Source organism: Kryptolebias marmoratus, linkage group LG19, assembly GCF_001649575.2.
Source record: "Kryptolebias marmoratus isolate JLee-2015 linkage group LG19, ASM164957v2, whole genome shotgun sequence".
NCBI lineage: Eukaryota > Metazoa > Chordata > Actinopteri > Cyprinodontiformes > Rivulidae > Kryptolebias > Kryptolebias marmoratus.
Window position 1 is genome coordinate 10,470,383 of NC_051448.1, and position 25,281 is coordinate 10,495,663.

The 25,281-nt window shown below is 39.6% G+C and overlaps 1 protein-coding gene across 7 annotated transcripts in view; it reads right to left on the minus strand.

The window, feature by feature from the left end:
• Window positions 1-25,281, minus strand: part of nhsl1b (NHS-like 1b) — a 96,031-nt gene that overhangs the window by 13,251 nt on the left and 57,499 nt on the right. For 5 of the 7 annotated variants that reach the window (XM_017423267.3, XM_017423266.3, XM_017423268.3 and 2 more), the window contains 3 exons: window positions 7,766-7,918; window positions 2,626-2,753; window positions 152-356 (listed from right to left, as the gene is read on the minus strand). In XM_017423267.3, coding sequence (XP_017278756.1) covers window positions 152-356; window positions 2,626-2,753; window positions 7,766-7,918 — 486 coding nt within the window. Of the gene's footprint in view, window positions 1-151; window positions 357-2,625; window positions 2,754-7,765; window positions 7,919-11,967; window positions 12,202-25,281 lie in introns of those variants that run through there. The other 2 variants (XM_037981513.1, XM_017423271.2) reach the window with 2 other exon arrangements.

A 25,281-nucleotide genomic window follows, 5' to 3' on the forward strand; every position in this document is an offset into this window, starting at 1 on the left:
GATGGAAAATCAAAACTGTCAGAGTGCTAAATAAAAAGGAACTCGTTGCACATCACTACAAAATGGAACAAAGGGACAATTTATTTTCACAAAGTAATGAGTGTTTAGTACTTGTTGTCTCTGAATGTACGGCTGTGGACGTGGGACATACCTGTGATGTTGATGGGGACGACGTCTGTCGGCACGGCCTGAGCCACCTGCCTCATCTTCTCCTCCGGGGTCGGGAGGAGCGCCACCTTCTTCCACACCACCTGTCCATCAACGTCTGTCGCGTCCCCCACCTCACCCCCTCCCTGAGGCGTCTGGGACCTCATGGAGAGCTGAGATTTGTTGTCTTCTAATGACGAAGCCGTGGACTAGAATAGCAAAGAAAAGCCAGGGTTTAATGTACCCCCCAAAAAACATGAAGTTAGAAGAAGGAAAAAAAAGGTGGAGGGGCAAAGTTAAAAAAAACAATGAATATAAAAGGGAAAAGTGACAAGAGTATAGAGTCATGAAACAATATGACTGTCCAACAGCATTACTGAGAGACTGTTCAAGGATGAATCAACAGATAATTAATTATATTGCATTGTGACCTTTAGAGATCCAAATGGAAACAGCCACACAAACACAAGCACCTGCTGAGCGAGGAGCTGGATATGACAGCGTAAATGTTACGGTGCAACAGCCAGGAGAGAGACTGAAGGAGATTCATCCATGCGTGAAGCTGAGCTGACACAATAAGAGCCCTCAATCGTTACGTTAAAGAGGGCTACAGACATGCCGTGTTTTACTGACGTGTCCAGGCTTTAAACTGAGCCATTTGTCAACAGTAAAACGGGCAATTTGAGTTTGCTGAAACGTTCAAATTGTTCACCATTGGGGATTGTTCACACACAGCACAACTGATCATAACCAAACATGAAGGGAAGCAAAGCTGTTGAGGTGTTTTAATAAATAAAATAATTAGAAAAAAAACGTTATTTCTCCAGACTCTTCGAAAACAAATCCTTCATCATTTCCATCACTGGTTCTCTTGACAGTTGGCTAGGAAACATGGCGTTTACACTTTGATACATGAGGAAGAAGAACGGGGAAACGACTCCGTTAAAAGCAGCAGCTCAGCAACAGTTTGGTGGAAAAGAAGGGCTGTTGGGTTCAATCACTGCGGTTCAACCGAGAGCCCAGTTTCTATTAGGTTCAACGGCCTCGGGACAACAGGAAGTGAAAGGGAAGAGAGCAGAAGAATGACAAAACCATAAAGAAGAGGTGAGGGGACACAACTGAGAGGTTACAGAAATTAAAATAACTGGAGACAAAAGACGACAATTAGAAACAACAGCGTGGAATGAAGGTCAAGGTTCAGAGCACACATGAAATGAGTGCTTGGCATCGTGAAGCTAAAGAAGACAAAAGTGACTAATAATACAACTAAAGACCCGCTGACCCTTCCAAGAACCCGTCTGTTTGTGTTTGAGGAGTTAGAAGAAAAAGAGGCGTATCTGCCTGACTGTTTACATTCTCACTGGTGGCATCTCAGCTGGTAAACAGTGTTTAAAACAGGACAAAATACTTGACAAAGAAAAAAAACAAGAATATTTTACTGTTGCCGTATTGAAATGCTCAAACTGAGATTAGGCTGTGCAAATGAAAAACTCCCAAAATAATCTGTAAGCTAGAACACCCATCACAATGTCTTAATTAAAGGAACGGATCTAAAGTGATCAGCAAAGCATCCGTTTTAATTCAGGTATATAAAACTAAACATTTCATCCTGATTCAGTTAAAAATTTACATTTTAACGCTGCATTCTAAAAGGTTTTATAAGCTCCAATTATTTTAGAAGCAAGTCTCAAATCTGTCTTAAAAAGTTTATTTCACAATAAACTAAACAGAGGCATACAGTATTTTCCACTGAAATGCAGTACATTAAATTATTAATAAGTCACAGAAACACCAAATAGTTACATTCTGTTTGGTCAATAAATTGTGTCCCCAAAGCTCACAAATCACATCATAGGAATTAGTCTGCAAAAACATTAGGGGGAAAGCACGACCCTCAGATTCTTCTGTTATATAGGTCATTAACTCTGCTCTCCTTAAACCACCAGCTGCTCGCTATGAAGCTCTGCCAGATAAAGAAAAAAGCAATAAAGAATGTTTTTGTCTGTTTTTTTAAAAACTGCTTCCCCCTCTGTGAGCTATTGCCTTTGTTTTCTTCTGTCTTCATCAACCTTTTATAAAATTAAACAGCACTTCTTAAAATTATGGACAAAACGGCAAAATGAAAATCAACAACATTAGTCTGTTTACATAAACAGGGCAAAATAAAACAATCTATTAAAAGCATATTTCTGTAAATGACAAGCACATAACCAAAGAGAGTGAGTATTTTTTAAAATACATACTGCCCTATCAATAGAAGTTTGGAAAGTTTGGAAATCTAAATCTGTTAGTGTAGTTTGTTCATTTCTAACCACTAGAGGGCAGACTGATGCTGTTTATCTCATTAGAAGTGTCAGGCTGCTGAATCAGTAATACACCATGAAGAAGAGCTTTGCAAACATCTCTTGCATCTGTATGAACTCAAAACATTAAGACTAGCACAGCTGGAAAGTTACATGTGTAATTTAAGTCTCATACCTTCTTGTCAGCCTCATCATCGTCATCGCCCTGGAGACTGCTGGTGGACTCTTTCGGGTCCGAGAAGATGGGACCCTGAGAGTAGTACTGAGAACTCCGGAAACCATCTTTCCTCAGCTTATCACATTCTGTAAAACAAAACCAGGCGCAGAAACGGGTCACAAATGGAAACAAAATGTGTGTATAATATTTCAGCGCCAAATTAAAGGATATAAACTTTATTATTATTATTATTATTATTAACAGTTCCTGCAGCTCTTAGAAAATCACTTCTTTTTTTTTTTTTTTTACATTTTTTGGCCCTAATTACCTTAATGTATTCATTTCTTCTGTTAGGAGGCAACAGTCTGAGTAATTTAGAAATAAATGCACACAAGCACCTTTGTTTTGACCTACACTTTTAATTAGAAGGACAAACTAAAAACACAGATTAGCCATAACATTATGACCACTGACATGTGAGACTAGAGCACTGATTTTAATCACACTGGCATTTGAAGAAATAAATGAGACAAGGAGTCATTTCACCCTTGTAGTTAAAAGGTTGGTAGGAAAGAAAAAATGGTCAGAGTAAGAATTTATAAACATCTTTTAAAAGAGATCAATTATGACGGCTGGACTGTTTAGTGTTAGTATCTCCACAGAACCAAAAAAAGATGGCTGAATAAACAACAACCAGTTACTCAGGATTATGGGTCCTGGTTTAAAAGAAGACCTGCAGTAGCTCAAACATCAAGGCTGTAAGAACTGGGGGAGATAAGGGTGATACAGCACCCCAATATAAACCACATGTCCACTGAAAACATTTGTGCTGTCGTCAGTAGAAAGATGACTGAAAACATCAGTTTGTTGCATTGAGCTTCCTCAGCTTTTTTCCAGCACTGAAACCACTTGCAATGGGGACCCGAGTGTCAGAATTGGGCCATGATGCAACAGAAGACTGTTACCTCGTTTTATCTTAAATCATGTGGATTACTGGGTTTATGTTTGTTGCATACTTGAGGAAATAATGGCACGAGTATACACTGTGGTAAGAAGGCAAGCCAACAGGAGGAAAGTGAAAATTTGACCAGTGTTTTGTCTCAAACCTACAATTTTCAGTCAAAGTAAACGTACACTGCCTCAAAAATGAGGAAAAACCAATTTAAACAAAAACTAAGCAAATAACTGTTGAGTTGACAGATCAAGTAAATTTAACTTTGTGTTTAAATTTGTAGTTGCAATTCTGCTTAAACTCAAAATATTAAAAAGACTGAGGACCCAGTGGGGCACAGTAGGGTCATTTTTTTCCACAGATCAGGTGATTTTCATTTGATGGCTGGTTTATTCCATTGCAGAAAGCAACACACAAACAATCGAGCTCTCTACTGCTTCTCCTGCTTCGGTAAAACAAAAAAACAAAACAAAACACAGGAACACCCAGTTCCATGCTGTTTCTGCCCACATAACAAAGACTAACAACATATTTTTCTTACAATACCTTACAACCAAAGGTCATCCTAAAGTAATTTGATTAATTTAAAATATGAAAATAGATAAATAGCTCCTAGAAAATTCAAACATTTAACACATTGTCAATAAAAGCACCACTTTCAGTTACAGCATAAATTTACCATTATATGTTCAAACTGCTTCCAGCACAACTGGAGGTAAGTGTGATACATTTGTTAGGATACACACAGCTGTGTGGCACATATCAGCTGTGTGTAGTAGAATATACTATGAGGTGTGTGTGTCTTCTGTCAGTCATGTCAGTTCAGTCCCTTTTGGATTCTGCCAAGTGCCGCTTCTGCCCCGTCCTGTCACCACCTGCTGTCATGAAGATGTGCTGTGTGTATGTGCACCAAAGTGTGATGAGCAGGAGAAGTGTGTGTGTGTGTGTGTGTGTGTGTGTGTGTGTGTGTGAGTAACCAGAGGAGGTGGTATCAGTTTCAGTCTGTCACACACAGATGGCAGAACCGTCCTTTTCTCAACTCCTTCCTCCTCGTCTCTCTGGGGGCACTTAGCACATTGTTGCTCTGTTTGTCTGTCTGCAGATTTTTTTACTGTGTATTCTGTGTTTTGTGTTTTTATAGACAAGAAGTTTTATGTTGCACTTTTTACGTGTCCAAATCCCAAAAACTGGAGAGCTGAACATGCCTTTTCTGGTGCAAGAATCAAAAAAAATTGCCTTTCCTAATTTGATTGCTTTTAGAAAATTACACATTTCTATGTAAGTTTTCTTTAATTCAGACAAAAAAACACTTTTTATCATCTTTATTTCTTGGATTTTTAATTCAGTGTCACAAAATGTATTGACAAATTGTGCATTTAAAAAGGCATTTATGTTGCCATTAGCTTGGCACCTCAAAGAGGCTGCTTTTGATCCATTTTGCACGCAGCTCCTCCTCAAGGTAATTACAGCCCATCTCTAAGGAGGGACACTGATGCATGTATAACACCGTCAGCTAATGGACCCTGACGCCTCTGACACACAAAGCTGAAGTAAGAAAGGTGAGGAGGTGGCAGCGTGGAAGACTGGAATTAAGAAGCATGGTTTTAATAAGGACGATGACGAGGGTGGAACTGGTGAGACGATTTGTGCACGAGTGATCAAATAAATCAGCCATAATGAGAGGAGCGTTGCTTGTTGCTACGCAGAACTGAAGAGGGAGTGGAGAACATGACAGGAACAAATGTAAGTCGTTACCAAGAGGCTCATTTTCCTACAAGAAATTATCTGGGAGATCTCTTAGTGCCAAAAGGGCACTGGTGGGAAGGTAGTACTGTGAAGTATCTGCATTTTAGGGACTGAGTTGTTCTTTTTAGTGGTGGTGCACTCGACTGCATCTTATTTCCTGTTTTCTGAATTAGTTTTCACTCATTCAAACTCCCCTATACCTCAGAAAATCTGATGAATTAAAATTGCACCACAGAAACGGGCAAGAACCATTAAAGTACTACAGTCCAATCCAGAAGGAATGGTAGATGAGTGAATGAAACTGGGACTGAGCCTAATTTAACCTAAGGTAAACCTAATGCTTGATGTGTGCTATATTCTGATCATGTTATGTTGCTAAAGATTAGCTAGAAAACCAATTATTGATATTGTGGCTTACAGAGCTCAAATATAACCGTAAATAATAAACTATAAAAAAAGATTATTTTCAAAATCACTCACTGTAATGTCATTAAGAATTGTCAAAAGAAAAAACTATAAAGTAAGAAACAAAGTCAGCACACTTTTATTTCTCATATTGATGGTTTATGTGTCCTCAAGTTAAAAATTTGTAAGCAAAATTTGTGAACAGCTGCCAACTACAACATGAGTTTGTTGACCTACGGAAACAACCAAAGTGACTAAAAACAATTTTAACATTGGTGACATAGATGGAAGAGCCATTTAGGATGGAGAAATCTGACAATTCTGATGTACTGATATGTAATTTGTTGAGTAAGGTATGCAGATAAATGAAATGTTAAATTGCTGAATTTTATTTTCTCCATGCACAGATTTAACTGAATTAAAAACATGTGAAGAAATAATATTTCATTGTGCAGTGACTAAATTATAGAGATGAATAACAGACAGCAGTATGGTGGCCCATAGTTGTCTAAAATTACATGTAAGACGTGAAAGTTATTTGGCACCATAAAAAGAGGCAATACTACAAGGCTCCAACTGATGTGGGAGCATCAGACTCCTATAGTTCCTGAAAGTGGACACAAATGGGCAGCACAAGTGTTTTCGTTGGACACTCGTTGGACACCTGTTGGACACCTGGGGACGGATGGAGTGATGACAGGATGGCGTGGTGTCGGGTGGAGGAGGGGCTGGATTAATCGCACCTCCCAGATGGTGTTTGTGTCCTTTCATGCTTAGCAACATCAATATTTAAGGGAGTAGCATCTATTAGCAATGGTGCAAGGATCAAACGAGTGGGACGAAAACCTGTGTGTGTGTGTGTGTGTTTGTGTGAAAGGGCGACGAACCGACAAACTGAAAGCATCAAGTTACAACCACTCGCCCTCCCATTTGTTCCTCTCTCCCACCATTAACTGCAGTTTTTATCTGCTACCACACAAGGACAGTCCAGGGTGTGAACGTCAACCATTTACAATCGAACGCTCGCCGAATGGCACGCAGACGCACAAACACACACCTGCATGTTTTATATCAGCCTCTCACAGTTATCTGAGCAACGACTCGATAAGGACTCTTTTTCCAGAAAGTGTTTGTGAAACAACTTTTACTGCTGTTCCCAGTTCCTTTTCTGGGAACACAGAGCTGACTCTTAGCTGTAGCTTTCCTCCATGTGTTTGTTTGACAACAAGGATGAGTCTTGTTCTCAAACAGAAACTGACGTATTTAAGCATTTTAAAAGTGATGTAAACAAACATGACACAATGGTTTCTTCACAGTGGATCTATGAGAAATGTGAAAATATCAGGGCGCGTTACCACAGCAGAAATGTCTGCTTCAGCTGGTATGTTGTATTAAATATTTAAGTTAAACACGTGCCATTCAGAAACAACAAGCTTTTCCATTTTCAAGATATGGTATACAGGTTGGATTAAAACTGAAGGTCAAAAATTTTCTATCGGGAAAATATTTTTTTGAATTTTTTGTGACCAATTCATCAACTAATCCAGAAAATAACCAGCAAATTAATTCATAATGAAGGTCCAGTTTAGTAGCAACTCTTAACATTAATTCTTTAACATTCAAATAAGGCAAGAGAAAGTAGGATCATCATTTTAATCATTACAAAATACTAAAAGACAAGCAGCAGACTCCTTCAGTTATTTGAAAACAAGATATTACTAACTATACCTGACTTGAGAAAGAGCCTAATTGTAAAGATGTGCTTCTGATCTTAGAGTGTTTAATGTTCACTGAGTGTCAGGGGTGTCCAATCCTGGTCCTCGAGGGCCACTATCTTGCATGTTTTACTTGTTTCTCTGCTCCAACACACCTAATTTGAATCAATGGGTGATTAACAGGCTTCTGCAGAACATGAAGAGGTGATTTAACCACTGAATCAAGTGTGTTGGAGAAGGGAAACAAGTAAAACATGCAGGATGGTGGCCCTCGAGGACCAGGATTGGCCACCCCTGATCTAAAGTTTTCCTGCTGCAGAGATTTTTTTTTAAATTTTACCTCGGAGAGCAGTCTTGAGGTTGACCTTGGCCTGGCGGTGGAGATCCTCCACGCAGGGCGGCCTGCTGCCCGGCAGGAAGACGTTCTCCTGCTGATGCCACGGAGCCGTGTAGTGAACGGTCCACTTGCTCTCCTCATCCAGGTTAGACACAGCTGCAGAGACACAACACAAAGTGAGGACTTTTGTTTATCTTGCACTTTCATTGCAATTTTACTTGGTTTCAGTGGATCGTTTTGCACGCTGACATGGCTGCGCCAGAAGCACCATAGCCAACATATTGGGTGTTGCACAGAAGAAAAAAAAACAATACACCATTACAACTTCTAGTATCCGTTTGCCATTTATGAGACCAAGCAATGCAAAAATGGTTGAAATTGTGACTCAGAAAATGCCCTTGGAAGTACTGAGAACTGAAAAAGTTTGTTTACATGCACTGAGGAAGAGGAAGGGGTGGGAGACTGAGGTGCTTTGTACAAAGGTGTCGGTCTGTACACCACCAATATGACACGTATCTGAGAACTCACACCATCTGCAGGCCACACAAGTGAGAGGGAGAGGGACGAACTTCAACAAATCATAGGGAAAATAACCATTTCAAATCCAGCTCAAAGATACAAACACACGACTGGTATAACTCTGCAACATGTGCTTGTCTCTTTGTATCATCTACACAAAGTTTCTAAAGGATACACAACTAGTTTAGGTCCTAAGAAGTCTTTTTCCTCACTCATTATGCCTTTTTGTTACCCTGAGCTGCTATGATGCTGATTCCAACCTAATAACCACCAAAAATACTTCATGGATTAAATCTGACTTTACTACCGTCATAAACACGACTTCTATCAACTCCGACAGCTTACCAAGTGAGCGCAGCCAGTCCAAAGTTGGTGATCGTGGGTTTAAAATTATTTCCATTTAAGCAGTGAAATTCAAGCCAAGACCACAACTCATTTATCTCATCATCATCACAACATCTGACTGAGTGAGGCAAGAGGTCTTGGAGGGAGAAGGACGATAGTGGGACGGATCTCAGCAGCTGATGGAGGTGTGGGGTGTGTTTTTGTTAGTTTTTTTTTTTTTTTCACAGGTGCAAATGAGCCACAGTAGGATGGATTGCTTGTGAGTGAAGCACGGGGGAGGATTAGCAGAAGCACTGGTGTGTTTGAGCAGAGGCATGCGACTGCAAATGGGTCATTAAAGAATGTGTAGCTGCTTTGATATTCAGTCAGCTCCTAATAGGAGCGTTTGGCCGTTTTTGGCACCTGAAAGATCCAGCATCTGAACAAAGTGCGAGCCAAGTTCAGGTTCTGCTGAAGTTCTGCAGCTTCTGACTACAGACACCTTGATGCCTCGTCATCTCATTAATAAACAGCAACTAACAGCTTTGTCAGACAGAGTCGATTGTGTTTATTCATGTCTCTTCTTTGTTACTTTTTTGTTAGTTCCTTTATTTCTGCTCCCGCCTACAAACAATCACAAATGGTGGCATGCCAGGTCATGTTGAATTACAAAAAAGCCCACGAGGGCGAAAAGACTGGGACCCCCTGATTTGTTTTTTAAAACAAGGCACAATATTCACACGGGCGAGGCCTGAAATCCCAAACAACTAATGCTGCTGAGATCCAAGAAACAAACATTTGAGGATAAATACTTACATGTGCAGTTCTTTCTAAGGTCTACTAAAATATGATTCTAATGTGAGAATGTATAAAAGACAGCTGATGAGATTATTAAAGGTATATAAAAATAAATTGTCTGCTATGTGTGATGAATGAAGGACAGCACTTGTGTTGTGGCCATGCGGCTAGCCCCAATCAGATTAATTATTTCAAAGTATAACAAGAAATACTGTGTCAACCAGAAGGCAGAAAAAACACCCAGTTTATACTTCACCAATCTCCTGGAAACGTTACAGAGTTTCTATTGCTGATCGTGAAAGCGTTACACGTTCACACAGTAACGCTGTGATCACAATCACTGTTCAGACGAGACCACTGGAGTTTCCATGCCAGGTCACTGGGATTTTGTATTTTAACAGTATGCTCTCCCACGTCCCATCTAGTAGTGTGTTTCAGCCCCTCTTCTTTGCCTTGTACATTAATGCAATGTGAGTAAAGCATCTCTGCTGATCGAGGAGACGATGCAGCACATCTATGATTTGTGTCAGAAGCTCTGATAAACTGAAAACGGTGAATAGCACAAACAGCACTGTGCTAACCAACCATTCAACCATTGTTATTGTTGTTGATCTACACATGTGCAGAATAACTACTGACTGACTGCAAACGATGTTGAGAGTTTCAAAAACCTTCCAGTCTGAGACATGGATTTAAAAGTTTGTCATGTAGATGAATGGCCGAAACGCAACCAAATTGTTTACTTGAAAACAGCGTTGGACGTTAGACTCCAGTTAGTGGGATATTTGCTATCAAACCAACAAGCTGATCTTCAGTTCAGATCAGAACACCAACCATTTAAAAATAATGTCCGGACATGCCTTTGATCAGCTTGCCATCTGTGAATAGGATCTGTAAACCAGACAGTTATTCTGAAGGATTTTACATATTCGGTTTCTTTCACTTCTTCTCACACACATTCAGGACAGGTAGCCCCTCCCCCCACCTTCTTTTTCCAACCATGGGGGTTTGAAAAGACCAAGGACATGGGGACCAGGGACACAAAGCCTGTATTGTCCCCCTGCATCAGTCTCCACATCAGACTTTTCAGTGCCACAATACCCCCTAGCTTCTAAACACACTCAAATGCACACACACACACACACACACAGCCACACTCTGGACACTGGCGCTCAAGTCTCTTTGAAAGTTCAGTAATCCCTCTGAGCACTGACATCCCAGCTCTCCCTAGGCTCTTTAACAAACACAAACTGAGAGTAAAGGGGCTTCTGAAAAGTTTAGAGAATAGGCTATGAGAAGTGGTAGCAATGAAAATGCAATGGCTGGTATACCTGTAGCCACACATCACAGCTGGTGTTTTGGTTTTAATTCAATTATTATTGGTAATATCTCATCTGAGCTCAGCCTGTTATCAGTCAGAAACCAATGCAGAGCCACAAATTAGACTAAACAAGTTGTGTTATAGATCTAAGTGAAAGCAATTAAAATTTAAAACTACAGGATTTGGTTTTGTAGCAGAAAAAAAACAGGTCAAGTTAAATAAAAACATCTTTCAGGGCTTTTTGATCAGAGTAACCTTTAAGAAACAAGTTTATGTCACTCTTCATACATTTTTTGTGCACATATCAACATCTACAAACGCCACAGAATAACTGCCTTCTAATCTTAGAACCGAACTATTTTCCCGGCGTTCCTCTTTGTCCCTCTAAGACAAAAAGTTTGTGGTTGTTATTTGCATTTTATGGAGAAACCGAAAACAAGCTGCCTTCTGGGGAAGAACTTAGCAGGTTGAAGTCGTGCTACACTGGGTCAGCAGAGGAACAAAGTGCAGCATGATGTGTGAACAGAAAATGCCGAGGTAACGATTAACATCACCTTAACTTCAGCACACAAACATAAGCTATAAATAAACCACTCAGAGTCTTTACAAGCAGCTTGTCCTGCGTAAGTCAGGTCTTAAAGTCCTCACGTGCCGAATACACACTCATTAATAAAATAATAATAAAATGTTTCAATATTAATAGTCTTAAACAGGATCTACTGCATGTACATGATGCATAAGACATTAAAACAAAACATTTGAACTTTAAACCAAACAACGTGAACTTTTTCACTGTTCTCCAAGATATACGGTACATGTTCTCTAATAAAGTAGTACATTTAAAGTTCTTTCTGATACTACCTTTATCAATACTGCAGGGCTATTTAGCCCAAAGACATGTTGATTTTACAATCCCAGACCAGTGGTTACCTGGTAACAGTGCAACACAGCACTGACCCCACAAGTTTTAGTGGTGATGCAGTACTAAGACCATAAAAAAACATTTGTACTAAACCCTATAAAAAAAAAACAACTATTAAAGCCAGTACATGTGGAAAACCTAAAAGATTAGGCTCCTAAAAGGAGGTTTCCATACAGGTTAAAATACCTAACCAGGCTTCAGGAAATCAACCCACAGCTCACACAAACAACTTTTTCTTTCTAATTTATCCTGAACAGCTGTTTAATTTTAATGTTTTTTATACAGAGAATAGATTCAAAGCCCTTTAAATATATATCTTACCCTTCTTCTTGAAAAACTTGATTACAGACTTTAAAGAGGTCCCGATAAACACCATGATTCCGATTATTTGCGGTGTCTCCTGCTTAGAGAAAAAGAGTGCCCTACTGAGGCATAAAAATAAAACTAATCTTGGGGGAAAAAAGAAACGAGACGAAATGAAAGGTGCATTTAACGAGGACGCTGCTCCGCTCACGTTCTCGCTACACGACGGCTTAGCTGTGAGCGCATGTGAGCGTCTGCTATGCTGACAATACGTCTCTACACACACACACACCACTCCTACCACGGGTAGTCCAGTCCTCTGAAACACACACACAAACACAATCACAGCAGGAGGGGTGTAGCACCGGCCCCTCTTCTCTCTCGTCTGTGTGCCGTTACCAAGGAGTTCTGGCTGCCTAACCCTGTATTCCTCATCACCAATCATTCTTTTTCCCCCCATCTTTAACATTTTTAACACTACTCAAAGCCCAAATTTCCTTAATAGAACAAAAGGGTTGTGCTAGTCCACACTCATTTCATTACATCCCTTTATCTCTTTTTCTACTCTTTACAGTCTGCTATTGTAAAACAGACTCATCTGGGTAATATCTGTGCTTCTAATTGAACTATAAGCAAATCTTATAGATAAACTTTGCACATCCTTGTAAAATAAGAGAAAAAAACGTGCTGAGTGAAGTATTCCCATTAGGTTACAGCCTCTACCTACATGCAAAATGTAATACAACCATGCCTTCACATTACAATCACAATTATCTTGTCTGATCGTCTTGCATCCATTTATTTATAAAACCTCATATAATTCAAGTTTTTATCCAAGTAAAGGTATCATAAATTTATAGTTCACATGATCAACACATTTTCTCCAACTGATCATCCCTAGCTTGCCGCGTTTGCACATGAGCACCGAATCTGAGCCGCATTCAACCTTTCCTATTGTCCAATCCGCTCCCAGTCTGCATCGCGCACACTCCAGCAACCACTCATTCAGACGCACGCCCATTAGAGGAGGACGGCCCCCTCCTTTTGTGTCCGTATTTTATTTCAACCAAAGTGGTTGCAGAATAAATGGAGGTGGGGGCGAGGGGGGCTGCAACAACAGCTTGAACGAGACGGCAAATGATCCTCGATTCTGAGTCCTCACTGCCTTCCACCGCCATCATCAGAACCTGTTTGTCTGATATTTGAGTTGCTGAGTGTGTGAACAGACGACAACATGCCTTTGGGCTTATTTAGTCAACTTTACTTATGTTTACTGTGTGCCATCAAGAGACTTTTTATCATAGGAACAAGCTCTTTTGGTTGAATTTTAAGGCTCTAAACTTAAAATGTGTTAAATTTAACACATTTGACCTGTTTAAAAAAAGTCAGGTTTTACTAGAAATTTGACTAAACTCAATAAGTATATTTAAAATTTGTTAAAACTGGTTTCCAAAATAGTAAAAAAAAAAAACAATCAAACAGGTACTGTAAACACATTTGTTTGCTTGATTTTATTTTATTTTGTCTCACAGTTGTGGGTCAATACATACACACGTTTAACTAAGCGTGCAGTGTCTGGTACGTCTGTCACAATCTGTGGGTAAGTCACTATTTGCAGTCAATTGAGCCAAATATCGATAGTTAAAACCATCATTTAAACAGTTTGCATTAATTTGTACTGATTGTTGAAACATCTTCAGGTGTACACTTTGTTTATCTGAAATCACTGAACTAACATTTTTCCAACATTATTGATGAGCCTGTAATGTCATGAATGTAGTAACAAAAGGTAAACACCACTAAGAGAACATCACAGACTTTAACATGAATGTGGAACTCAAAAGGGAAAAAAAGGTGGTGGTTATGGTTTCTCATACAGATTATACAAAACTATTAAAAGGAATACAATAAACATAACAATTCTGTCAATTAAAGCTTAACTTTCCTGATCATGCCAGCCTCAATGGTAATCAGATTGGCCTAATAATCAGTCACGAGTGATTCTACAACCTTTATATTCTCTTTTACATCTTTTTTATATTTGGCAAATATATTTTGAGTTGTTTAGGAAAATGGAAAGAACTGAAGGGGATTCCTAAAAAAGAAAAGTGTCAGTTTCTTCACATTTTGTAAAATACACAAAAACGTAGCTTTTACATCTCACTACGACCAAATCATCTGGTCTTTAATTGCAACCTTACATTAAATTTAGGATTAAAACAACATGGAAACATTCAAATGAGTAATGCAGCTGATTTCTCCAAAATGAACTGTCCCCTGCTAGTTTCTGCGCACCTATCATGTATCTGGTTCTGCTTGGCACGCGTACAGTCTCAGTATAATTTATGCAGACACGAGCTGAAGCAGCTTCTGTCATTAGGAAGCCTTTTGTTCTCCACCGAGCGTTAACATGCACGCACATTCAGCCCGACAGTCAGGTCAACATCTCTATCTGCAGAGGGAGGGCTTCAAATCTAGGCCACCTCTTGGATTAGGGATATCCATTCATACGTTCATCTGCTCTTCCTCACTCCCCCACCCCTCCACTTCACCCCAGCCAAAACATCATCAATCTTTCATCTGTTCGTACTCTAAAGCAGAGGTCCCCAAGCCTGGTCCTCGTGGCCCACTGTCCTGCATGTTTTATATGTTTCCCTGCTTTAACACACCTGACAGCAAAACTTAATGACATTCACAGCAGGTAATTCAGTTATTTGAATTAGGAGTGTTTGAAAACATGCAGGACAGTGGGCCATGAGGACCTCTGCTCTAAACAGTATACGACGGAAGACTGAGTCAGAGAATCCTAAACGCAAGGAAAACATTGAAAAGCAGATTATTATGGTAGTTATTAAATAGGAACCCCATCAATATTACCCTCCATACATTTAATGAATACAGATGATCGAATCTGAAGTAGTATTCTCAATTGTAATCCATAAAATATTTGTTTTGACCAGTTTTTCTAACAGTTTACTCAACAGAATACTGACAAATCAATATATAAACAGCTTGCTATAAGGAGGTTATCACATTTGCCAACAAAACGTCCTCAATCCTTGTACTTTTGTTCAACTAAACAACCAGAATCATTCAGTTCTGTCTAATAAATGATGCAATTACTGAAACAGGTTCACGTTTGCTTTGAACGTCTGGTCATAAGTGCATTTTATAATTCTGTGCACTAAACACAAACATTTTTTAGTCCTTGTGGCAACAAGGCAACTACAGCATTGCTTCTTGATACATTTGTAGCAACCATGCGAAGGTGGTGATCATAAAAACAGGAGAAATCTTGGGGGTGAAACATTATAATCAGGCGTCAGTGATGAATGTGGTAAAGTGAACAGGGTGGGATCGATGAGGGACTGCTGCTCTTCCTCCTGTCACTGGACTCCTACTGTCTTTGTCTTTCCAGTCTTGTTTTCACACCCCATTTGGATCTCCCCATCAACTTGGCAGAGGCAGCTGCACAATGTCTCCCACATACGAGCCCGTCTGCTTTTTTTTCCCCCTTCCCAAGACAAACTGATTTAACTGCTGTCCATTTCAGATGTAGCTCCAATCATTCCAAAAGGAGAGCACATTTCTCTTCATTTGACAGGCGGTGAACCTGCAAGATCGATGGTCCGAATACAGACTTCCTCAGTACAGATATCTAGATGTCCCTAACCCTCTGACGGGTGTCTGAATGTGTATATGATAGAGAATGTAGTCTTTAAGGCTTCATAGACTAAAAAATACCACAAAAATGTGTGTAACTGAGTGACTGTGGTTCATAGTTTAAAAGTCCTTAACCAGATGGTGTTCATTTAAAATGTATCTGATCATAACCACCGAAACACCCCATCATCCGAAGCTGCAGACACACACCTGCATCATCTGACAGGTCTCAGCTTGCATTTCTCTAATTGGACTTATGAAAAGAGAGGAGGGGGGTTAAGCTAACTGACTAAAACCTTTCAGCTCAGACTGATCCGCTAATGTTGAATCTCTTTCCCCTTCTCTCCTCCGTCTCAGTCTCCTCCTCTCACAAAGCCCAGGTTTCTCTTCTTTCTCCTTTTGTCTTCAAGAGTTGTGCACATTCTCCACATGTAAGGTAATGACCTTGCACATATTCATCTTACGCGTGGAAAAATATGTGAGACAAAGATATGCAGGAGAATGTAAGACCACATAGTAGTCTGCATGGAATGCAAAAAAATAGAGGAAAAAAAGGACAGGGACTTTGTTACATGAGTGTAACATGCCTTTGAGCTAGGAAACACTCAATGTAGATATGTTTTCATTTTCAGTGAAAAACTCCCTAATGAAACAAAAACCAATACTAAGTACTGTATCACATTTTAATTCTCACTAATGTCCTCATTTGTTTGCTGTTCATAAAAATCTTGAATTTATAGCAAAGAAGCAAACAATTTGGCCCATCCAGTCCTTCGATCCTTCATCTCCGCCTTTCTGTGAATGAAAGCATCACATAAAGGCCTCAGTAGTAATCGGATCACTTTGTTTTCTCTGAGCTACAGAGGAAGACATAAATAATATATCAGCAATGACAGGATTGGAGAGAGACGCACTAAAGATGGTTCGACCGAGGCGGAGGGGTGGAAATTGTACACCTGTTATGATCAGTGAAAAGCAGACACTTGTTCCTAACAAGGTTTTAGGACCAAAATTCAAAATGCCTCTTTGTACGAAAACAGTTTTAAAGAAGAGATTTAAAGAATTTTTTAAAAAGGTAGAAAACATGTAGTAAACACTTAAAAAGTTTGCATTTTTAATCCATTGTTCGGTTTCAAAATAACAACAGAAAAACAGCTGAAAGCAAATGTCAGGACACCCTGCAGTGGCTTTCCTTAGCAACACCCCCTCTGGCAAATACTCTAAAAGGTTTTATAGCTCCGAGAGTTTTTCAGCTCATTTGGGGAATTGTTACCCATTCCCCCTGGAACAAACACCCAGTTCTCAAGGACTCCTGAGCTGTCTCTTACAATGTTTTTTTTTTTTTAGTCTAGCCGCAGACTGTCAGTGATTTTTTTTTTAAGATCAGGGACGAGGGAAATATTAAAGATCTGAGAGAGAATTAAAATGTGGGACTTTGGCAAAAGTTGTGCAACATACAATCATCCCCAAACTTTTTTCACCATTCAAATACTTTACCATTACAAAACAAAGCTTATGGAAGTACAGACAGAGTGTTTTATATTGTTCTCATTTGGAAATCTGTTCAATTCCTGGTTAGCTTAATGTCCTCAAAAACAGAAGAATTTGAGTAAAAGTGCCCAAATCTCATCGTGCCAATATATTGATTTAAAATAAAATTGTGTTGTGTTATTTAGAGGTACTGCTTTAGACAAGAAAGAAACCTGCAGAAACCACCCTCCCTGTAAGACTCCTAATAAGGAAATTAAGCAGAGTTAAACTTTAAACTCTCTCCTGAGTAAACAACTCTCAAACATAAAAAAAACCACATGCAGACACTGAAACTAATGTGACGCAGGTGCATGGCTGAATAAACAAGTGCTGATAGCGGCGCTTCTGGTGCTGATGACTTTACCACGGGGTAAAGTTCTCACACCGCCCACCAACATTAACCTCAAACTCCCGCACTTCCTGAGTCACCGCTCTCTGACACGGAAAACCAACATCTCCATCTCAACCCTCATTTTATTATCATTCTGCTGGACTTACTTTACTGAAAAAACTGAGATCCCAAATAAGACACACAATCATGACAGAATTAGATGGTTTGTTCAACTCAAATCTGACCTAAAAATAAGGATAGGAGCTAAAGTTTTAAATTCAGAGCAACACTCTGTTCATTCCAAAAGTTAAACAACAAAAATAAAACCACCTTTCTGAGTTACATTAACCCCAACCAACCATTTAATGATGCAGAAATTGTGTTACAAGCATAAAAATTAAAATCAAAGACATTGAAAAATTGTTTTCAGACAGATATTATGGCTTTAAAAGAAAAGTCAGATTAAAAGTGCTACACTTACAAGTAAGTACACAACACACTTCAAGCAACTGGAGTGGCTCAGAAATATCACTGTGTTTGATGGGGCTTTAGGTACTTTATTTTGTCAGCTACTTCAGGTTATAGTTTGGTTTAAATCCAGATAAAGTATTTTAGATGTGGGTGAACATTTTGCTACAAAAAAAGAGAAATCACACCAGCAATGTGTGTATATATGTGTGTGAGTGTTCTTTGAATAAAAGGGCAGAGGGGCCTCCTTTTATATGTTGTTCAGCCTTTGTGATCCATGAGAAAACCCTCCAAGTCAGGGTGACATGTTGCTGCTACGCCCTACACTTCCAACATGACAACCACGATCAAGACTGCTCTTTGTGTCTGTGTGCTTTCTGCTCATGCAGGTACATATACGTGTTTTGATGTGGTGACAGATGTGTAGCTTAATCGTCTCTTCAAACACCATAAAGTTGTTCTCATAAAACGTGTGTGCGCCTTTGAAAGAGCAGTACAATACCAACGATAGAAAGACTTTCAAAATACAACACAAAGAAGGAGGAGACAGGAGCCACAGCAGAATCCGTATGAAGCTGAGAGATTATTTGATGTGGTAGAACCTGAGATCCAAGGATGACTGAAAAGGGAGTGTTTGAAGATACAAAACCAAAGAGAGGAGAAAAAGGCAGCTGAGAGGAAAGTCAAGAGTGGTGGTGGTAAAGGTGAAGGAAGGTAGGTCTGTGAATCCAAAACATCCGATTGTAGACACATGAAGGCAAACACAGCAAGACCCAGCAGGCTTGGCAGCCATGCCTAATTTTCTCTCCCCCAGCATCTGACCCCAATGCACGTTTCCTGAACTCCTTTGAAATTCAAGCCAGGATAAAAGGGAAAGAAAAGCAAAAAAGCAGACGGAGGATGCTTCCAGCTCTGTTTGAGTGTGTGGACAGACATTAGTGCGAAGCTGTTTAGTCTCGACATCTCACGCTGGAAGCAAAACAAGGGTAAGAATCCCCTCCAAAACCCAATCATCTGGAAAAAGTCTTAACTGACAGGAAGATGTACAGCTGCTGCACATTCACAGGACCATGGATACTCGAGTAGCTCGATGCTCGGTCCAATAAAGGCAGGCTCCGCTTAAAATGTGCACGCCTGTTGAACAGGAGGTTAAAACACTGTTTCACAAGCATGTTGATGAGCTTTTGGGTTCTGCAGAGAAACTGACAGTTTTGATGCTAATTTAAGCCTCTTTCTTTTCACAGCTTCAGAGTGTTTTTGTAGCTAACCGTCACAGGCAACAGTTTTAAATCTTTTGCAGTCTAACTCTGGTGGTATGTCGCCCCTTCTGAAGCTGACAAGACAAACGAAACAGGCCTATTCAATCCTATTGGTTAGATTCAATTTATCCTATAAGCTGAATATAGGAATACTATTCACACTTGAGTTCTTTCAGTGGCAGGTCACTAACTGTTGTAATTAATCTAATTTTAAACCACCTTTAAGTACTTTACTTTGGATTTTAAAATACTGACATTTGGAACAAGCGCAACAATTATTTTGCGCTGTACAAAGAAAGGGCACTAACATTTTGTCCCACCCTTTGTTACTGTATCAGTGCATGAGTGTGAGACATTTTGAAAGCAAATATTTTTTTTTGTCATGTCAGACCTTTCACAAAGACAGACCCCCAGCAGCCTACAGATTAAAATGGGATCCATTAACATCCAGCCATATTGTCTCCACTCATATTGACTCGTGGACCTTTTTAGGCTCCGTGACCCCCACAGAGGAGCAGCTGTATCAATAACCACAAAGTCTAAGTGTGTTTTTGTGGGTAATGTTTATATGTCTCCCTGGCCTGCATCATATTGACACTTTATGGGACTGTATGTTTAAGTGTCCACGTTATTGTGCTTGCGTCAAAGCGCGCCCGAAGCAGTTTCTACAACCAGCTGCATTTAGACAACAGATATTGAGACAAATGAAACTAGACGGTAAAAAGCAATCAGCTAAATTACTCGGCGCTTCATCTTTATTTGCAAAATCTGAATTTGCTTTTGCAAATTATGATAAATGGGAGAAAATCTTATGAAAGCATGGAAAAGCCCATTTTTCTTTGAATGCAGAGGCACACATGGTTGAGAGATGGCTGCACACAGAACATTATGTTGGCTGGCACCCTGGTTTCCTGCCCTACATTTCAACACCAGGTCTGTCTGCTCTTCTCTCCTGAGGGGGTTTGTGAGTCTGCGTTTCCCCGCTCTTCTTTCATACAAACGCACAATCGTTAATCCAATTTTATAATTAACTTCACACACACAAAAACGCCATAAATCTGACATTAAACGCTGTCATAATACATCATAGAGCGCGGTGCCTGTTGTGGTGACCTGTGTGTGTGTTAGTGTGTGCATGTGTTTTTGCATTAACTTCACAGGCTACTTGATTAAAAGCAGAAATGATAATGGCCAAGGTTAGGATTGCAATCAATAGGTGATGTAGAGGGGAAAATTTATGTTCTCAATGTTGCATATTGATTGTTTGTCTTAATTTTATTTTTCCAATACAAATGTTAACATTTTAAACATTATGTTGTCAGGACATTTATCAGACTGTCACCAATTTACCAAAACAACTGTTGAAAAGAAACAAAAAAAAATTAAGCAGAATCTCTTCTAAAGCTTTAGCTACACAGTGATTTGACCCCAGTGTTCAACTCATGCTGATGCAAGGGTTTTGTCTCATTTAGGCACAGAAGCACAGAGACCGAGCTAATTTAGGTTAAGTGGCTCCTGTAGCTCAAGGGCACAAACCAACAAGCCACCTGGGGGCTCACCTGTATCACAGCAAGAAAAGCCTAGCATACATTTATGTAGCAGGCAAACGCAGGAACACAGACAGGAGGTGGTTTAAAAGACATATCAGACATGCGGTTCCTCTGTTACAGGAGAAAAATTAGCACAGCATTGTTTGACCCATTTCTTCCGCTGCATCCCATTTTCCATCAGTAACAACAGTAGGTCGTTTGGGGAGGGTGGGGTGGACTGCAAAAACAAAGCATCCAATCAACAATTAGAGACACAACCGAATGACCAATGAGCACAAGCTACGGAAGGGAAAGACAATCAGCTTGACGTGGGGACACAACTATAGGGCTGGATATGAAACCGGACGCGAGTTCTGGTGGCCTGCATTGATTGTTTTTATTACAATGCATGACTGCATTTGGCTCAGACCTAAAACATTGATCCAGTCGGTATCATCTCTCCATCGGTTTGTTATAGAGACTCTTACAGAAACCACACTAGCTCTACAGAAAGAAGACTGCGTGGCAGTAAAAGCTGCTGGATTGTTTAGAACACAAACTGCTGCGGGTCAGGTGAGTTTTCAGTGCAGCTCCAAACAGAACTTGTGTTGTTGTCACAGTGTCTTTGTGCAATAGGTCGATGTGGGCAAGAGTTAGATTTTAATCCAACCGACTGGTTGAAACAAGACTGTGACAGGTGGAAGAAGACAATTAGTTCATTCAATCACATGTAAAGTATGTGTTTTATCAGGAGACGGCACTTTTACGGTTTCTGGCAAAGATCATCCATATGGTTCTGTTTAACAAACCTTTGTACACATTAGGCCAACCATCTGAGAAAATATCCTAATTGTGAGCAATGGGCTTAAATCACAAGCAATTTAGCAATTTGTCTTGCTCAGTTCTTTAATCAGTGTCAACCATGACCATATGTTGCATTCACAGTCCAAGGTCTCTGAGAGAGCTGCTGACTGAACAGTCATCGTTCAGCCTTCGCGGGGCCACGGTAGGATCAGTGGTCGGTGCCACGACCTCATAGTCCTGCGGGTTTGAGCCCAAGTTGCGTCAGGAAGGGCATCCGGCGTAAAACAATTGCTAAATCGTTCATGCGAGTTCACTTATGGTGACCCCTGAAGAATGGAGCACCGAAACAGGAAAAAATGATCATAATTGGCCTGCAAAAACTATTTATTACACCTCATATTTTCAGACTGATGTGTGTACAGATTTCTATCAAAGATTAACTGGAAGCACTTGTAAAACAGGTCTGCGTCATGAAGAAAGAACAGAGGACACGCCTCAAGCTGACAGAGCAGTATCACTTTAAAAAGCTTAAGATTAAAATCATTATTTTCTCCTTGACAACTATTGAAGAAGTATTCATATTTTTCCATATTGCTCACTTTGTTTGCTCCTGTTTAAAGATGTGGTGAAGGCACCATCATCTTTGAAGCTAAAGACTGGCATATAAAAACAGGATAATGTTGACAGGATTGCGTAAAGTGGGTAATTTTCATCATTTGATATTGGTTTGAGTTCCTGCTAGCTTCAAGTATGGTCAGATTTAATCAGTGTATTGTAACATCACAGCCCTACCTTTCTCCTATAATAAGTGTTTTGTAATCTTAATAAATTATGTTTAAGGTCAGGATTAGTGCTTAAAGGATGACATGGAGTAGGATCATTCATTCAACCTTTATACACATGCATATTTTGTCACACTATGGGGTTTAATGCAGAAATTTTATGTGCATTTTATTGAGGTGTGTACGAATGCACATGCATGTGTTAAGCCTGATTTCCACAAGCGATAATCTTATATTTAGACTATGTCTGGGGATAAAAAAAATCTACTTAACCCGAAGTTCCCTCCCTCCCTCTTCTCATCAATCCTTCCTTTCTTTAAAAAGAAGCCTGTCGTTGCTTCCCTCTGCCTCTTCCCCATCATCGCATCCCACCCCCTTCTGTCCCATCTGGGTCATAATTGACGGCGGGACGGAGGCTTTAATAGACAGAACATACTTCTCTTTGACGAAGTGAATGTGCACCCCCCTAATGGGCCTCAAGGGAAATAAGAGCAGCTCTCTTATCAAATATTTCCAAAATTTAAGACTAGCATTATTCCAAATTAAACTTCCTGTGAGCCCTCATTTGTCTCTTTCTGGTGTAGATAAATAAATGCATAGAGCCTGATAGGAAATTAATTAAAACCTAATATGATCATCTAATTACCATAATTCTATCAATATGTTAATTTTGTCTCACAAAAGCTTTAGTTGAAACTGATTCACATTTGAGCATATAAATAAATAAGAAATATGAACTGTGTATCATCTGTATTCTTGTGCCTCCTGGTGGTCAATATAAGCAATAACTTAACAAGCTTATATATATTTTAATTCATTTATTTAGCTTCTGTTGTGAACAAACTACTGCTGTCATCTGCTAATGCTTTCCTATGGTTTAACAAGTAATAAAACAGCTTCACTTTGCCCCTACTTTATTTTTTTTTACTTTAATCCAAATCCATCAATGAATGAGGCAGAAAAAAAAAGCTTCAAATACAAGATGTTGCCATGGTGAGGACAACTCATTAACACGATAGATTTAAAGAGGCTCTTAAAATCAGTTTCTCTCCTCTGTGTCCCTTCGCTCTCTCCTTTATAATCAGCCTCCATGGGGGAACATGAGCTTTTCAGAGGCTTGGCTGTGCTTTCAAAGGCTGAATGGAGCCTCCAGCTGACTGGGACATAACCCGGGTCCGCGGCGGAGGACAGGACGAATAAGTGAAGGGATTGCAGCTCAAGATTAGGAGGAATGACAGGTTAAGGTGTGCTGGCTGCTCATGATTATTTATTTAAAATGATAATGAAAGAAGGCATCAATAATGTTATATAAAAATATGCCTTTTCTTGGCTTCCAGCAGTCCATGCACTTTTTGTGAACGACGCAGAGAAAGTAAAGAATGTTTCTGGACGTGCGGACCGGGATCAGGGTGGTCAGAAGGGCAAACAGGGCCGCAGACATCAGAGGACCAGACTTAAAGCAGCATGAGGTGGAAAAAAAAGCTCCCACTTACAGCAGCTCTCATTAAAGAAATGAGCTGTGACAGAGGGCCGTGGAGCCGGGGAGTGATTAAACACACTTATCCTGAACTACGGCTCAATCAGATTTTTTTTTTTTCATGTACTGACTAGTGTGGGATTTAAGAGAAAGGCAAAAGCTGCTGCTGAGGAAAACCAATGTCTGTCTGCGTTATAAGAATGTTCAGACAAACCTGTTTTGCTCAAGATAAATTTATGTTTTAACACACAGGATAAAAAATGTTAGTCAGTGAACACATGTATACAAAATGTATGAGCTGGTGTAAAATTCTTAATCATCCAGGTTGCAAGCAGGCACAGTATTTCTGATAAATTTACAGAAATTTGACAAAGACTCTTCATTGGAGGAAATTTGTTAAATATTCCAAACTGGAAACTTTCCAGGGGACGTATGGGCATTAACTGGAAACTGGAAATGATTTTAACAAACTGTATCATATAAAACAAATATATAAACATTTTGTTTTGTCACAGGCAAATAATGTCAAAGAAATGAGTTTAACCCATAATTTATTGAAGTAACTAATTTAATGACCTAATTTGCATTTTATAACGCCACTGATGTCTATTTCCATCTGTTTCTACAGGTCCAGGTGACAGAACTGATCATTAATAAGATGCGGTTCCTCTCATTGCAAAGTATAGCAATGCAATCTTATTTAAAGTCCCTGTTAGGGGCCGACCTTCAGTATTTTAAATTCCAGGTTTACTCCTGTTTATTTCTTTCCAGTGGAAAGTTTCCAATGTTGAATTCTGAAACCCTATCCAGGACATGGCATTCCTAACAACCCAAATCAAAAGGCAACAGGACATTTTTCTTTAATTCTCAGAGATGTTTTGCTTCTCATTCAAAGCCTTTTCTCTCCTCATGCTGAAAAATGTGTTTCATTTGACTTGATGCACAAAGTGGACTTGCAGGACACCGACACCACACATGGGCAAAATAAAGACACAATGGCGACAAACTTTACAGAAAACTAGGAACAAGCCCTGACAGTGTCTTCTAATGCATCTGCCTGGAGGAGTATTTTCTTGAGAATGAAAAAGTTGCCCAATCCTGATCCACAAACACTCTAAGACAAAATACAGCAGAAACCTGTTTGGACAACTTAACAAGATATTTAATCTCACAATCCTTTTCATCATGAACCTTCTGTGGGTTTTACCAACATACTGTGGATACAAATACTGCATCAGAGACTAGAAAAAGGAAAAAAAAGGAGTACTAATCCAAGAGACAAACCAAAACACTAAAGATCTGAATTTGAGCTCAACTAGAGCAAATCTTCTCTACTTTCACTGAAGTTCACAAACTAAACCACTAGGAGGATCCCAATATCAGCAGTGGGAAGACAGCAGGAAGAATGAGCAGAATGAATCAGACAACATAAATTACAAGAACTAGAAATAAATGAAAAATAAATGCTCTGGAGGAAGTTACATTAAGA